Genomic DNA, 17,679 nt, shown 5'->3' on the forward strand with positions numbered 1-17,679 from the left:
CATTAAATTATGGAAAACCTTAAATTGAGGAACATTAAATGGGGGTTCTGCTGTGTAAATAACAAAAGAAATTTCAAATTACTATGCATATTTCTGTAAAAAAAAATTAAATGTAATTTCATGCCTGTATTATATTTTGTATATCAGAGAAGGTAGAAGTGAGGTTATAAGTATCTCTAGAAGCAACAAGCCAAGAAACCAAAGATGCATCACATACCACACCCAGTTTCTTCTTCAAGTATAGACATTAGTACAGTGGACTGAGTTATGTAACCACAGACTAATGTAATAATATCTCTTAGTTAATTATTTTTGTGCTTAGCTGTGAATGACGAGGAAGAGAAAAATGCAATAGCTATATCATAAGGGATTGAGTAATGTATGGAAGAAACAGATACTGTGTCAAGCAACAGTCAGTGTTGCCTGTTGCTTACTTGGTTTACTCTTTGAACCTAAAGATGGAACCGATGCATTCTCCTGAGATGTCAGTAAACAGACTATACTGAATCCCATCCCAGAAAACAGTACTGTTTATAGTCATTGCTACAAGAATCTCAAATCTCACATATTGAAGAGAACTTTTACAAAAAGAATTAGGTTACACTTCACTGAGGTATCTTACAGAAATGTAATTGTATCTATGAAACTGAGGTGCACTGTACAGTGATTCCCAAACTCTGTTCCTGGAACTCATTCCACAGTTATTCAGAATTTCTATGAACTGTGACTGAAAACTACTTTCCATAAGAAATAAATAGCAGAAAACTACAGAAACAAGCGAAATTGATATCACAGAAATGTGATCAAGCTGTTCTTGTTGGAAATGTTCAAAATTTCTGCCATTATAAATTAATACTTCACCAAACATAATCTACAACATTGAACGACAGAAATGAAAATACTTTCACAGTGGTAAAATTATTCTTTGAAATTTTGTATTATACAGAGTTACAGAATTATTTATACAGAATGGCCCATGAAATGTCTGCCAAACTTCAGGAGTTTAATTAGCAAATTTTATGCAAACATGGATCAAATTCTCAACTGTTATGGAGCTGTTGCTGAAATTTCAGTAAAAATAAAATTGCTGAATGAGCGAAACAATTTTATTTGGTTATCTTATCACATGTATCATTTACTAAAGATCTTCACAAGGTTACTAGGTAGGAATATAATTTTTATCTTGTATGAGGCATATTTCCTGACTTAAAAAGAGTTTCAAGGTATTGTCACTGGTAGATGGTTTGCACAATTACTTTAAAATACTCTGTTTTGCAATGGTTCATTGACATTTCAAAGGAACAAGACTCCTCCCTGTCACATCAAAAAGAAAATAGTACTTTCATACTCACTGCTGTGAGAACCTTAAATCCAGAACCATTTTCTGTTTCAGATACTTCTCATTTCTCGTGATTTTCTGTTTTAATATAGGCGTCCATCATTACTTTTAGAGCTGAAAAGGGTTTTTGGAACAGTGGCATTTGGGAAACACTATCATAGACCATTAAAAGAAAAGTAAGAATGGACAATAAGTACTGAATACATCATCATTGACAGTTCTTTTATACCTGAAGAGATTTATGATTTATATCATGTATGAAATAGTATAGTGTACAGGTTTTCTTTTGTAAATGACAATTCAGTCATGCATTCAGTTTTACTGCATGATGTAAAGTAAAACAATACATTTATTATGTAAAGGGCATAAGAATGGTTGTGGACCATACAGTGTACATTTAGCAATTAATCACAAAGACGATCAATGTTTTATGAAGTATAACGAATACTCATTGATGCACAAATTAGTCTTCTCATAAATTATGTTTTTTATAAGTGTAGCTTTATGGATACCAGACACAGTAAGCATTTAAGACTGTTATATTAATCTTGTTTCTTTAGAATTTTACCCTGAAGTCATATTCCTCCACTTTATTTTAGGTTAACATTTTTACATAAAGTAATTCCTAAATATCCAACTTTTTAATAATCGGGATATTATGGTATTTGACATGGCAGAAAAAAGTAGTAGTGGTTGTTGTTGTAGTAGTAATAGTAATTATTTTAATATTTTTCATCATCCCTATATATACCTAGAGACTAAGTAAGTAAAATAAATTTAGAAGATTTGAATTTTTTTTGTCACAAATTTCAACAGATATTTACTATACTTTGCAGAAGTGTTACCAGTTTTTAATTTTAACAGAATCTCATAACCAACACAACATATTCACGAGAAAAACAGAAAAATGCTGTATGAGATAACTAAGGTGTCTTACATGATGTTAACATGTACATGTGGAATTCAGCATTTGCATGGTGTTTTTTTGTTATTATTTTAACAGATGGAATTCACACATACTGAAGATTCTATGGGTTGTGAGCATGGGGCATTAGTGTCTGAACCCCAAACTCATCTTAAGGAACCACATGCTGAGTACTTTCCTGTTATTCAGAGAATTTGTGGTAGTAGCATAAATGTCTCCCAGTTCTACCTGATTTCCATTGTCTCTTACAAATACTGTCCAGTTTCATATTGTTTTTCTACCTATGGCTTTAATTCTGGTTTGGAATGCTGTCAGACTTTTCTAAGGGCAAAAGGCTGCAAGAAACATGTTCTATAAAGACTGTCTCTGATATGTGACTATAGTTGGTTAGTTCATTACCAATGAGTTAGAAGAACATGCTACCCACATCTGAAGGGTAGACGTGCAAGCCAAGCATGGAAAGAATGTTACAGCTATAGACAGAGGTAGTATGAGAACTGGGCCCTGAGTGAACCAATAGGAGGAAGGAGAAGAGTGTAAAAAATATTGGCCCAGTCACTGTATCCGTGTCAATTTCTCTTACAGTTGGCTTACCCTTTGACCCTAAAGACCAAGATAGCATGTTCCTCTGAAATGTTGGTAACAGTATACCATACAACACTGCATCACATTCAAGAAAACAGTAACTTTTGTAATTATCACCTTGCAATGCTCATATTTCATGCAACATTCTGTATCATCATATTGGAGCCACCATTCCCATACCACCTGGAACTGCATACTTCTAATATTACTGTTTTCATATTGCATATTCCTAACAATTCTGTTGTTTGTTATGTATATGTGTGCATGTATAAATAACAATTTTATGTATATAATTCACGATTATATGAGGAAAAGTCAATCATTAGTAGAACTTTGTGCCTCTGAGTTCTTTTAGGGTAGAGAGTAGCTCTGGGAATTACAAAATGACTGTGTACTAGAGATTTAATTAGGAAAGACACTTTGGATGTAGGAAATGATCCTGTTTTTGTTTTTGGTTAGTCGTTTACAGATATCTAGTGTTACAGAATACAGACCTCCTGAATCAGTAAGGTTTGTTGGATTGTGTTGTATTGGAACTTCTAGTTGCATAATTATAATTCTGAGAGTAAGACATGAAGTTGACATGCTGTGGTTTTATAGATATTATACTTGAATAAGTTAGTTTCAAAAGGGAATGTGTCTGCTTTCCAGAGACGTATTACCTTTTCCAGCTAACCAATTCAATTGATGATAGTCAAGAATAATTTCACTTTAATCATAAGTGAACATTAGTGTTTTGTAATTATCAAGATTCAGCTAATACTCAGTAGTTCATAAAGTTCTGACTGATGTTAAGTCTTATTTATTCTTTTTTAAAGATTTTTTCACAGTCTTCTGTGCTGTACATTTTGATATTATGTTGTGACTCTCATGGGGAAAAACAGATTCTGCACTATGACATGAAAGCAGACATATTTTAGGTTTTATTATATAATACCTTTATGTTCAATAATAAATATATTGATACATTCTTTGTTTTATGCACCATTTATTAGTGTGACCTGTTAAATTGTATCTCTTTTCCTTTTCCTCTTTTTACGCACATTTTACAGGAGACAGGATAGCTCACTCCTTATAGTGACCACACTATAGGTTGGATGGCTGGAGAATCAGGGTTTGATTCCCAAATTGGCAGAGATTTATGTAATGCCGTAGAATTTTGGCAAGGGTTTTTGTAACTTTTAAGTATTAAGTTATCTTGGGTTCACAGTTAGAGAAGTCAGGCGAAGGGTTAATGTTTGTAGTAGAATGCAGGAAGTAGCAACGTCAGTAGAAAATTTTCGCATTGCTTAGACTGCTGATTCGTGCAGAAGAGACGGCCAAGGCGGACAGAGCCGACTCAGCGAGACCGCCTGAGGAGAGCCAACCCTCTCTCTACCAAGATGACCAACCAGGACGGACCTTTAGGGGAGAATTCGCTCAATTAAGGGGCAGAGCTTACCCCAAAGACAGGAGTCAGCAGAGGAATGGTTATAAAGAAGCTGACACAACTGGAGAAGCTATCTTTTGATCAATCTATATCAATCAATCTATCCATGTATCTGAGTGTACAAATGTAAAGTGAGTACCCAGCCAGAGGCCAGACCAAATGAGGGGACACCATCAGCTTCCTACACCAAATAAGTCGAATTGTTCATATCGGTCATGGATATAAAGTGTGATATTATTAAAGTGCCATGTTACACGGTTAGGGCAGAGAGAGTAGGCCCTCAGCAGGCTGGTGAACCCAAGTGTGTGTTTATCTAAATTACAATATGTACGTAGCCAGCAACTGTCAGCTACGAAAGTGATATGTAAGTGTATACTTTTATATTAGTAGACGAAAGTAGAATCCTCCACTTCCCCCCCCCCACCATAACAATTTATTTCTTCAGCATCCAGATTGGATTTCAGGTCCACCCAGCCTTCTATCTAGTGAGATGTTCTAGGAGTAAGCCACTGACCTTGTGGTTGAGAAGTCTGATTAAGCCAAAACTTTGAGAATGCAAGGCATGTCATGTCCCTTCACTGGTTAAGACTCCATGCTAAGCCATGGGTATCACACCTTTGTAAATTCCTTCCTGTGGATGTTCCTATCTAATACATATCTATAAGAACTGCACTTATGGGAGAATGGAGAATGATGATGCTCTGTTATACGAGGGAAAGAGTGAACACAGAAGTATGACAGTAGCATTATGGATACCAGTTTCTTTCTAATACATTTATTTATTTACATATAAACATAATATAACATCTACAATAATTTAAAATAATGGTATTAAAATAAATATGTAGTAATAATAGTACCATAAACTGTATCACAATTAATTTCTTTTCTAATTTTATGACACAAAATATGCATGACAAATAAGATTAAAAATAAATTTTATTTCATATTTAATGTTAAAACACAGATTCTTTCATATAAATGGCTTCTTTTCTCAACATTAATCTCAGTTCTAAAGCACCAGAACATGATTATCTTTCCTGTATGCCAATTTTTTTTTCTCTGTCTCATACTAAAGAACACTAGAATGGTATGCAACCAGTCACCTGGCTTCGTAGTTGCAGATTAAGCCACTCCCTTTGGTATATTACAAAAGGCTCTTCTGGCATTCATGTGCAATATGATTCATACTGTGGCTAACAGAGGGCACATCCACTTTCCAGAATTTGTAATAATACGAGTATCATAAGTTCATGGGACGGATGTTTGCAGTTTCACACGTTCACAGCCTGGCACATTACCTACTGGTCCTGCCATTTTTAATGAAAATTGGATTTTGAACTTACTATGAAGTTTAAATGAAACCCATTCATTGACTGTTCTGGGAAAAGGAACAGAGGTAATTAAAGACGGTTCCCATGGATATTTGGGGCAGATATCACACTGACACATCAGCCATGGATCCCCTCTGCAAAAAACTCCCTGGAGTGCTCCTGGAACCACTGCCACACCCTTGATATCATCCAATCAAAATCAGTACCACTTCAGCAATTCCCAGTGGCAGATAATATGGCCACACATGCAAGTGGGTTTCATCTGAACCACCCTCATACATTGAGATGGAAGATAAAAGTGAAAAACACTCAAGAAGTGCTGTATGCTTTAACTCTTCTGAGCTTCGACAAGCTGCACTTAAAATTTCTCTGCACCTGAGTGACAATGGTCATAAGAAATAACACTCCACAATGGTAACAGTCCACTTTACAAGATGGGCACTGGAACAAGTAAACTTCAACCCATCAGGCAATGGGATTTGCAGTGAATATGTTAAATGTATAAATATTACTGTATGTACATACTAAATAAATTACTATGAATACGATATATGGATATTTTTCACAACGCTCTGAATGAAAAACTGAAATTTATTTTCATCTAATCATGCATAAAATAAATAAATTACTATGAATATGATATATGGATATTTTTCACCACGGTCTGAATGAAAAACTGAAATTTATTTTCATTTAATCATGCATAAACATTATGTATACATTATGAATTATGGAATGCTAATGTCTGCTACAAATAACTGTCATGATTTGTTTTTGTTGGAAGGAAACATTACTACCACAGCCAACATATACAAAAATGACTAGAATGACCTCTTTGTTCATGTTTCCATGAGAATACATCAAAAATTTAAAGCACAAACACTGTATGCCCAATATATAGTGGAACCCCCATTTCATGTTCTTTGATAAAAGGTTTTCCCTCATTTAATGTTGCACTGATCCCAAGTCACTGACCACAGCATTAAATTACTCCAATTTAAAATTTTGCTCTGGTCTGTGTTCATATTGTAATGTGTTTGGAGTAGATACTTCCATGGCAACACAATAACAGTGGGCTGCTGCGTAGACAATGCTGAAACAACGAACATGTTTCCCCAGTGATGAACAACAGAAGGTCGTTGAGTACCAACCGATGAGACGAAACACGTTACCACCGTAATCTACAGAGATCATTCCCGAAGCAACGGATTGCCAAACAAGTGAGATTGAACCTTGGCAAATGGTGTCTCATATCCAGTCCGCAGAACACCTACATAAGTCGAGAGCAACAGAGCTACAGGACTACAATTCAGATCTAGCCTTCATACAGCACACTTGGAACCTAGTCACCATACAAGACAGTTGGAAGATAGCCGCAGCACAATACAATTAAGGTGATAACAATATTATATTTCAGCATCCTGTTACACTCACACAATATATATGGATAAATACCGTCTTAAGTGCAACAAATTTTATTGTAGTTTTTACTACAATACAATACAATACTACAATAAAATTTGTTGCACTTAAGACGGTATTTATCCATATATAAGGTGATAACAATTGTACGGTGTGTAAGAGTGAATGTCCAATAAAGATTCGCTGAATCCAAGACCCATGTGAATTTGTCGTGTGACACACCCAACACGTGACAATATCTACTGCTCGCCAAAGAAACATTAAGGGTGATTAGACTACACAGTTTTCAATAAACTCAAATTAATGGTGCACAAATATAATGGTCTGGTAGGGCATGGAATAGTCCTTTATCCTATCACCAAGGTTTTTCTAAGAAAAGACTTAACAATATATGTGCAAAACAAAGGTATCACATTTAACAACCAAGGACCTACAATAACTAAAAATTAATCAAATGTAGACATACAATATTTGTGCTTTGATCCAGTGACTGAAATGGTGTTTGAGCATTTTCAAACAATATCTTTCAGATAAAACATATTTTGATTTATGGTATCACATCCCAGAGGATAGTACCTTCAGATTAAAGGTAAAAGGTAAATTTGTCCCTGAGCCATGAAGACATATGGGGGAGGGGATGTATAGTTCCAAATTTTCTTGACCTCGGCACTAGTTGGAAGTGAGTGGTCAGCTTCACGCCCCAGCCGCATTACCTCTGGGGAAAGAGCCCCCTATACCCACTGGATAGGAGTTGGGTGGACCCCAGAGCCAGTCTGGCCAATATGGGGAACAGAAAATTCTTGACCCTACTGGGACTCGAACTCTGACCCCTCAGTCATTCGTCCTGTAGCCAGTCGCTATACCGACTGTGCTACCCCGGCTCTCTGTCTTCAGAGTATGCTACAATTATAGACATTGACCACCACCTGAGATACACATCACATTCTGAGAGCCGGCTCTGCTCCCATCTTCAAATGATTAGGTGTCATTATAGAGGAATATTCTTTGTTTTTATTATACACATAAGCTGTATCTGGAATCCTTTGAATACTACACATGTATGCTAATCACTCATAACTGGGGTGCCCACTTAGTCCCAAGGCCAAATGTTGCCACTAATAAAAAGGTAAAGCTATCCACGTATCTCACTAAGCATCACATGTGAAGACATAAGGGGGAATGAAATCATAGCTCCATGTATTCTTAACCTTGGGCCAAGGTAGAGGCGAGTGGTCAGCTTCACACCCTGGCTGCTTTTCTCCTCTGAGAAAAAGTCCTCAGTACCCATTACACAGAAGGCTGGATGGGACCCAGAGCTGATCTGGACACCGTGAGGAAGAGAAAAATGTCTTGCGCCCTGCTGGGAATCAAACCGCAGTTCCTCAGTCATCCAGCCTACACCCTATGAGATTAATAAAGAGAATAAAAATGTCAGTGTAATGATAACTGATTATATAAAGAACAGAGCAGAGTCCAAATGTTATGTGTTTTAACACTTTTAAGATGGCGCACGCTTGAGTCCAGCAAGCTCAGTGTTGTGCTTTCCAGTACAAATACCATTACCACCAAATTAGGATTCCGACATCACTGCCACAGTACCACAGTACCAGGGAATTTAAATTCCCTCTTCTCAGATGATAATCATAATCCATTCCAGGCCTATTCATATATGCTACAGACATTACAGAACATTATCTTTCCATCATTTCAGAGGTCATCCCAAACTTCTTTTTCCATTTCATTGACATTTTAAGATCCTTCTGGTCTAGAAAACCGAGATTAACGGCCGTGGGGATCTGTTGGGCTGACCACGCAACACCCCCTATCTACAAAAGTTGGCACTAACTTCACCAACAAGCGGTGGTCACTTGGTCAGTAAAGTTCGTTTGCGGACTACAAGTCATGGAGTTTGTTTTTTGTTTTAAGATCCTTTTGCAATCCTGTTAGAGCTCATTGTGTCAATGTATTATTTCCAATTTTGTGATGTTCTATAAATTATGTTACTTCTATGATCTGTAATTCTATCATCATTTCTTCATTTCTTTTGCGGTCAGTGGTCTACATTACAGCATGCGTTTTTGTTGGTATCAGTCTTCTCTTTCATTGTCCATGATTCAACAGCAAAAGACAATGTTGATTTATAAAGTGTCTTATATGTTTACATTTTGTACGCCTGTAAATTGATAGTGGTTTGAAGATCTGATCTGCAATCCCCAGTATGTTTACAAATGTTATAATTTGTACATTCAAATCCCTTTCTTATTCACAGGCTACATTACATCTCAGATAAGTACACATATGAAGTTGCCCCAGTTCTCAAAGTTTTAAATGGAAAGGTTTAACAAATAGTGGTGTAATTAACCAGCCACTCCTACAAATGTTTTTACAGATCCATTACTCAAGAGTATATGGAGTGTAAATAGAAATGTAGGTCAAGTGACTGGCAACAGACAATCTGAGTCTTTGTTAATTAGTACAGCTTGCATTCAATTCAAAATATATGACATAATACTATTAACTACTCTTTAAGTAAAACAACTTATTTCAGGGCTATATTGCACGAGCTATTAAAAATAAATAACTAAATAAACTCATTGGATTTCACATATGGCAGATTTTGAAGCTCCAGAAGGCAAATGAGAAGCTGCAGGACAGTGTGCATCTGACAGTGTAGTGGCTGTTGGAGAATGTAGAATCTCGGCCTGCATGAGGGGCTGCTGCTCTTCTTGCTCAGCACGGCTCAGTTTCAGTCCAAGCACTTCTGCTACAACCTTGTGAAAACTGAGTGCAACCTGCAATAGAAATACCGTTCGATAAGTATTAATATATTCTCTTTGTTTCTTAAATCATGAATTTACATCTTGTCAAGAGAAAGATTTTCCTAGCACCAAAGTAAGAATGACTAAGTTACGTGGAAAGAAGTGGCCATGGCTTATATAAATGTTTATTTTCTGAAAAATGGGATTTCAAATCTTCTGGTACTACAGCGCTGTGGTAACAGTTTACCATCCAGGAATAGTGTATCATAAATCTTTTGGTACTATAGGGTAAAGACGAAGATAAAGTTATCTCTGTGTGTAATTAATTAAACACTACACTGTGAAGACGTGGGGGAGTGGAGTTATAGCTCCACCATCCTTGACCTTAGCACTAGACAGAGATGAGTGGTCAGCTTCAGGTCCTGGCTACTTCACCCTCTGGGAAGGAGCCCCCAGTACTCATTGGATAGGAGTCTGGGTAGCCCAAGAACAAGTCTGGACACTGTGGAGAAAAGAAAAGTCTCTTACCCCTGCCAGGAATTGAACCTGGACAGTCCTGCCCATAACCCATCATTATACAAACTGAACTATCCCAGCTCTTGGTACTACAGAGTTACTGAGTGGTTTTATTTAAATTTCGGGTTAAGATCTTTTTATATTACAGGGGGTGGTGGCCACAGTTTAACTAGGGGGGTAACAGTATTAGTAATGAAAAATGTGACACTTGGCAAGATGGACCACACACACATGCACCACTTCAAAAAAGATACACACACTCAGTAAGGGTTAAATGAATGTTACCGACTTAAAGCAATGGAATGTAAAGTGAGTAGTGACACTTCTTTCATATCAGCCTCAGTTACCAATGATTTTGCGGGGTAACTGTGACTTTCTTAGGTCACATGTTACAGGTAGTAAAGATGCCATCCTCAATGAGGTTGGACGAACTACGGCTGTGGTGGGGACGCATCATGGATGAGGGATGCGTTGGGACACAGCTTTGGGACACCTCCTCATGGTCCCGGAGGGTCTTGACAGTCTTGGGGTCTGGATTAGTATGACCTACTGGGACTGGTGGCTAAGTTCCCATAAAGGGCAATGGCATTATGAGTGGAGCCTCCCAAGTGGTGGCATAATGACACTCGGGTATCACTATGGTCTACCTGGGACAAATGCGGGAGAGTAATCATATGGGGGTAGCTTCGTCTCCCTAGAGTACCATTAAGGTGCCGCAAACCTTCGGGCTCAACAGTCTAAAATGGTTCGACCAACCCATGTCGAGGGGTGGTAATGGGAGCGCTCATAGGTAACCCCCAGGGGCGACTCTCTCATGCAGCTTTCCCTGGTCGCAACCTCATGACTAGCTCGTACCCCTCTCCCCCCGAACAGGCACTCTAGGTCCTGGAGGCTTGTGAGGGTCTTATTCATAACAGGACCAAACCACCTAAGCCAAGGTGTGAGGCATCATGCTGAGGGCTGCATGGCACTGGGGTGATAATTAGCGGGTGTCGTGAATGATACCCTTGGGACACCAGGCAGCACCCTGTTGTATTTATGTCTTCCACCCATATGGGGCACTGCGGGTGGTGACCTTTTAAATCCCTGTGAATCGTGGGACAAAAATGAATAAAGGAGCCAAATCAAAAACTGGTCATAAGGACCTTAAACTGAAGAGGGACCCCCCTCCAAGGGATCCCTACGAGAAATGCTTCAGCAGGAGGCTGGAAGCTCTAGTGAACCATTAAGGGGCCCAGTTGCAACCAGTGAACCTGCTGTTGAAATTTCAGCCAAAGGCAGGGATGAACCAGTGGCTCGAAACCTGCCTGAGGTAAAACCAAAACCTCTCCTGGGAGTCAGTAGTACTGACACACCAGTGCAGGGAGCTAGTACTTCTAGCACACCTACAGCAGGAGAAGGACTGGGACACCTAGTCTCTGGAGTAGGTGGACTACGTCTAGCGAAGAAGGCATTGTCTGGATGCGGTAGACGGAAATTAAAAAAGGCAAGAGCTGAGGCAAGCAAAGCAGGAACTGGGAGCAGTCAGCAACCAGGAAATGCAGGCTTGCCAAAGCAGGGAGAAACCCCCACCGAAAACCTTAAGAGGCCAAGGTCAGAGGGCAGTACCCCTACAGAAACGGCCAGAGCTCCGAAAAGGCCCAGGGACTTACAAGGAGGCTCTAAACAAACCAAAAACCAGTAAATGGAACTCACCATCTCTCCAGTTCGTGCTGACACAACATGAGAACCCAATCCATTCTCTTGAGTAAATTTGTGCTGTCTGTCAGGACGAACCTTTCTCTTGTGCTCTAAGTCACCTAGCATATCACATGTGGACAAAACAAAATTAAGATATACAACTTACATACCCTCCATGCAGATTTACTATCACATTTAGTACCAAAAAAAAAAAGAAAAAACGTTTCTTTCACTTACACAATGTTCAGATTTCCTGAATAAGTCCCTGCATCTAAGCACCACACTTTGTGTGTGTGTGTAAATCCCCCCCCCCCAAAAAAAAGTAAGTAAAGGTATCCCTTTACAGACCGTGGAGGCCCATAAGGTTGTGAGATGTTCAGGCTCCTACATATTCTAGACAATTGGTTCACAGATGGCAGTAAGGTTGTCAGCATTATGCACCGGCCACCCTTTACCCCCAAGAACATTCTAAGAATATTCCTGGTACTCATTTCTGTTAGAGGCTGAGTCGACCCCAGGGCCATAGTGCAGCTGGAAGGATTAGGTCGATTGAAAAAATTCCAGTGACCTCATCGGGATTCAATCCCGATGATGCTTGTAGCATAGTGCCTCAACCAACTACACTACTGTTTGCCCCCTGTGTGTGTGTAAAACATAAATGGTTGGTTTAAAGCTAATTTATTGACACTAAATTTTGATAAAATATATTTTATACAATTTTTGCCTAAGAATAGCTATCCAGTGGATATGCATATTGGCTATGCCCCTCCAATCACAGTACATATTTTCTCTCTTCTTCTTTATGGTTAAAAACAGAGAACAATTTAAATCTAGCTCTGAGATTCACAGCATTAATACAAGACAAAATAATGATTTTCATTATCCAATATGTAATTTAACAGTATTTGAAAAAGGAACATACTATTTTGAAATCAAGGTTTTTAATGATCTTTCTTCTAGTATAAAGAATATAGCTCATGACACGAAACAATTCAAATTTGCTTTAAAAATATTTCTACTTTCAAATTCATTTTACTCATTGGAAGAATATTTTAACTTCAATACTAATTAACGATCTTGGTCTGTTATACGCTGAACGCCTAGTATGAAGGGCGTTCCATATATAATGACTCCTATTTTTTGTGTTAATATGTAACGTCTGAGCTGAATGTTGGTGGTGTTGTAGTAAAGGTTGAACCTTCTCGCCAATGTACTGTTAGTTTGGTTGTCGTGTGACAGACAGTGACATCAGAGCAGTCTACCAAAATGGCACCTGACAAAGAAGTGCGTACGAAACAGAGATGTGTTATTGAATTTCTCACTGCTGAACAAATTGCACCCACTGACATCCATCGATGCTTGCTAAAGGTGTATGGAGACGATACAATGGAAGTCAGCACAGTGAGGCGGTGGGTAGTGCGTTTCAACACTGGCGAAATTGAAGTGCGCAACAAACCACGTCCTGGGTGTCCCTGCTCAGCTGACACTCCTCACAATGAACAGCACCTCGATCAGCTCATCCATACAGATCAGCAGATAATGACCAGGAAACTGTGTGCACAATTTAATATTCGCTGTAATGCCTTGGAAACGATGCTGGGGAAGCTGGATTATCGCAAAGTTTGTTCCAGGTGGGTCCCGCGGATGCTTACACAGGACCACAAAACTCATCGAATGGAAGTCTGTCAGGATCTGTTGCACCAGTTTGAGGCTGAAGGTGACAAGTTTCTGGGCAACATTGTCACCGGAGATGAGACATGGTGTCACCACTACAAGCTGGAATCCAAAAGACAGTCTATGGAGTGGCGACATCCGGATTCCCCAAGAAAAAAGTTCAAGACACAGCCATCGGCATGGGAAGTGATGTGCAAGGAGCCTGGTAAGACTGTCAATTCTGAACGCTACAAGACGAAGCTGACTAGGCTGAAAGTCCGCATTTCGCAAGACAGGCCAGAGAAGCAGACACCTTTAGCTTGCAATACGATAACGACAGACCCCATACCAGTTTGGCGACTACCGCACACATTGCAAAGTTTGGCAGGACTGTCCTACCATACCCACCTTATAGCCCTGATTTAGCACCTTTAGACTTCCATCTCTTTGGGCCTATGAAATATGGACTACGTGGGCAACATTTTCCAGACAACAATGCTGTCATTGCAGCTGTAAGAAAGTGGCTGCCTCTGCTGGCGCAGACTTTTGCGGGTGCGGCATATAGGCTCTTATTCATCGCTGGCAAAGGTGCATAACGAATAGTGGTGATTATGTGGAAAAATAATTGTAAGTAGCTGAAATCTTGCTCTATTTAACTGCGATATTATGCTTTCTGTATCTGTTGCAGTTTTCATTAAAAAAAATAGGAAGCATTATATATGGAACGCTCCTTGTAGTATATTTATACGTCTGATTACTGTAGGTCGTTTCCTATTAGTATGTTGCATGCTTTCACATATATATTTTATAAGTGTTTAATGATTTACTCATTGTGATATGTCCTGGATAACATGTGTAACTAGTATAGATTAAATATAATTAATTTTTATCTAAATAATTGATGGCATTTGCCATTGTCTTTGACTATTTCTATATTCACTGGTCTTCCCGCCATGTAGGGATCCATGGAATGTAAATAGATGAATGAATATATATATATATATAAGCAGTGGAGGTAAAGCTCCATACATTCTTAACCTCAGCAACAGATGAGTAAGTATATTAGCTTCTAGCCCGAATCATTCAACTCACCCTCCCTTCCCAATGAGTGAGACCTGAACATGCCTAGACAAAGTGGCAAAAAGTTGCCTCCCCTTCTGGAAAATGAACCTCTGGTCACGCATTCTGTAACCAATCACTTTACTGCTCATGCAGTATTTGTAGTTTGTAGTTGCAGCACCTAAGTTAAAATAAATATTGCTACCTGATTTGTTACACCTTTCTATTCTTAAACAAAATATGAATTCAGTAACAAATTTGATTATTTAGGTCAACATAATGCATCTGTCTCCTTCCCACATGTCACTGCCTTACAAATGAAGAAATGTTTCTTCTTGTTTAAAATAGTAACAGTAAAAATATTTTAAATATTTTTTGACAGACAGACTGGATTCCACATGAAGTCCATAAATATGACTTACATTTATTAGCAACAACAGCTATCTTTGGTTGGTGCTCCTGTGAAACTACTGTCCTGCGTATCATATCAAGCCATTCTTCCAATGAGTCAAAACTTACAGGGTTTGTAATATCAAAGACTAATAAAATCACCTGAAACAAAAACAAGATTGCTTCCTACAAATGCGCACCAATATTTATCACAAATTTTCTTTATAACTAGTTGCATTTCAGCTTAGCCAGCAATCTTCAGTGCCATAAAAGCAACAGCTGGCTTCATGGTACTCCCTGTTATCTTAATTCTGAAAGTAGAGGATGGATAGACTTGAGGGGGCAAAAGGGTAGGAAGTCTGGAAGGATGGAAGGAAAGGGGGTGATAAATGAGAAGAAAGGGAAGAGACAGAAGATGTGCATGAAGTGCAAGTAGGGCTAGAAGGAAAGAGAAAGGAATGAGAGGGAAGAAGAGAATGAGAAGGCAAATAAGAAAGGGGAAGAAATGGGAGAGGCAGAAGAGAAGGAAGGAAGGAAAGGGAGGAGGGAAGATGAGGGGATGTAAGGAACCAAAAATAAAGAAAGTAATGATAAAACAGAGAAATGAGAGAAGGAAAGAGGTTTCTGGTTTTCCTTTAAACATTTATGCTGACCATTTTTCATATTATATTTGCAGGTAAATATCGATAATTTGTTAACTACCACTGAAAGACACATACAGAAAGAACCAGCAGTATACTTACAATACTAATGGAACTTGCAATAAGGAAAAGAATGAACATTTCTCTCACAAATTCCAGGTAAGCTGTAGAAAAATCAGTGCACAATAATTTCTATCACAAGATTCCCATAAGTCACAGCAACTTTTTGTTTTACATTGTACTCCTATGTGCCATTTTCACTGTTTACTTTGGTGTAATATTAGCATTCCTTCATGGGCAAAAGGGTTCTCAGCTCAAATATACTTGGGAAACAGAATTCTAATTTCTATCAATTACAGTAATTGAGTGCTCTCTACTTACATCAGCCCCAAATATATATTTATCCAACATATTCCCTGCAAGAGACTGCCCTCCTACATCCCATATCTGAAGTGTAATAGTTCCAGCTCCTGAAAGAACTGTCCTCTTTAAAAAGAAGTCAACACCTGCAGTAGGAAAGTACTGGCGTGTAAATTCATCATGACAATAACGAGATGCCAAACATGTCTGGAACAGAATACAAAATACCTGCTTTCACCTTCATTACTACATGTACCACCACTGTCAGAACTTAGTTAGTTAGTTATTTAGAGAGGGTGGGTTTCCCCACGCACCGCGACCAGTTTGATCTATCGTGCTTCCCTCTATGATATTCTACCAGTCTCTATACCCTACCGATAAATGGTGCGTACCATCAGTCCCGCCGAGCAAGCGAGTTCGGCCACTTGCTTGGCGGTGTCTATAATGCTTCCCCCATCTATCAGAGGCCTTAGAGACTATTGTTGGGCGGGAAACGTCCTGGAATTTGGCTCAGTGATCCCCTTTGGGGATAAGGTTCTTTTATGTGCCGTAAAGTTACAACATGGGACACACAGCTTAAAGTCCCGACCAAAGGACTTGTTCCCTGAATTTTTCCGCCCTTAAAAATTTGACGACCTCCACCAGGTATTTGAACCCGCGTACCACGAGTCATGAGGTGGGAACGTTACCTCTATAGACTACGGAGGCCGCTTACTGTCAGAACTTAATAATATATGATTATTCACACCACTTTTCCACTGATATCTTTCAGTACTGGAAATATGCATGCCTATTTTAGACCAGCTTCAAAGCTATCACAATCTATTTATTGTGCATAAGACTAAATATAAGAATTGTAATAAAATAACTGTGATGTGATTTCCTATATTATGGCCTGAAGACATAATCAAATATGTTACAACTTCCTGTCACTGATAACCAAAACTCTTCAGCAACAGTTTATGCTTAAAGTTGGCAGCATATCTATATACCCTATTAAGTTGACAGCATAATATTCTTAATTAAAATGGATATACAAAAAGGAATGTACTGCTGTAATTCTTTTGGGGAAATCAATTTCAGAACTATTACGAGTCAACAGATACAAAAGTTGAGAGGTTAAGGGAATATTCCTTTTACATCAATGAGATAAGGGCTGAGATACTTAGCAAGGTGCCAACTAAATATGTCTAAAGGATAAAAAGAAGTACACCATCACAGCAAGACCTTTTCAACCAAAGAAGTATCCAAAACTCTGTCTCTAAAGTGGCACCCGCTACATACATGCACGGCACATAATGTTCCTCTTAAAAATTTGTATTGGTACCGAATTCTTTACCTTTCCACTGCCTGCTTCACCGACTACCACTATCTTCAGTTGTTTTTCGACGGCTTCATCCTCGGAGTCTGACATACTTTCAAATTACAAAGGCCTCTATTACTGTACAAACATAAGTTCTGTGTGTGAACATTCTAAAGCTACATTACGGAAATGAATTCTTCATACCTCAAAACACTAGCACTAACCATTTTATATAAATATCACAGACGTCACAGACAATCATTCTACACACGGATTACTAAATT

General features: G+C 38.5%; 1 protein-coding gene across 1 annotated transcript; it reads right to left on the reverse strand.

Annotated features, from left to right (window-relative positions):
* Positions 1–8,407: 8,407 nt before the first annotated feature.
* LOC111873824 (ras-related protein Rab-28) lies at positions 8,408–17,645 on the reverse strand. Its single transcript, XM_023868813.2, has 5 exons — positions 17,432–17,645; positions 16,114–16,299; positions 15,124–15,253; positions 12,005–12,108; positions 8,408–9,826 (listed from the first exon to the last, which is right to left on the reverse strand). Exons 1-5 carry the CDS (start codon positions 17,504–17,506, stop codon positions 9,626–9,628), a joined length of 696 nt encoding a protein of 231 aa, XP_023724581.1. The 5' UTR covers positions 17,507–17,645; the 3' UTR covers positions 8,408–9,625.
* Between the last annotated feature and the right edge of the window lie 34 nt (positions 17,646–17,679).

Source organism: Cryptotermes secundus, unplaced genomic scaffold (genome assembly GCF_002891405.2).
Source record: "Cryptotermes secundus unplaced genomic scaffold, Csec_1.0 scaffold215, whole genome shotgun sequence".
NCBI lineage: Eukaryota > Metazoa > Arthropoda > Insecta > Blattodea > Kalotermitidae > Cryptotermes > Cryptotermes secundus.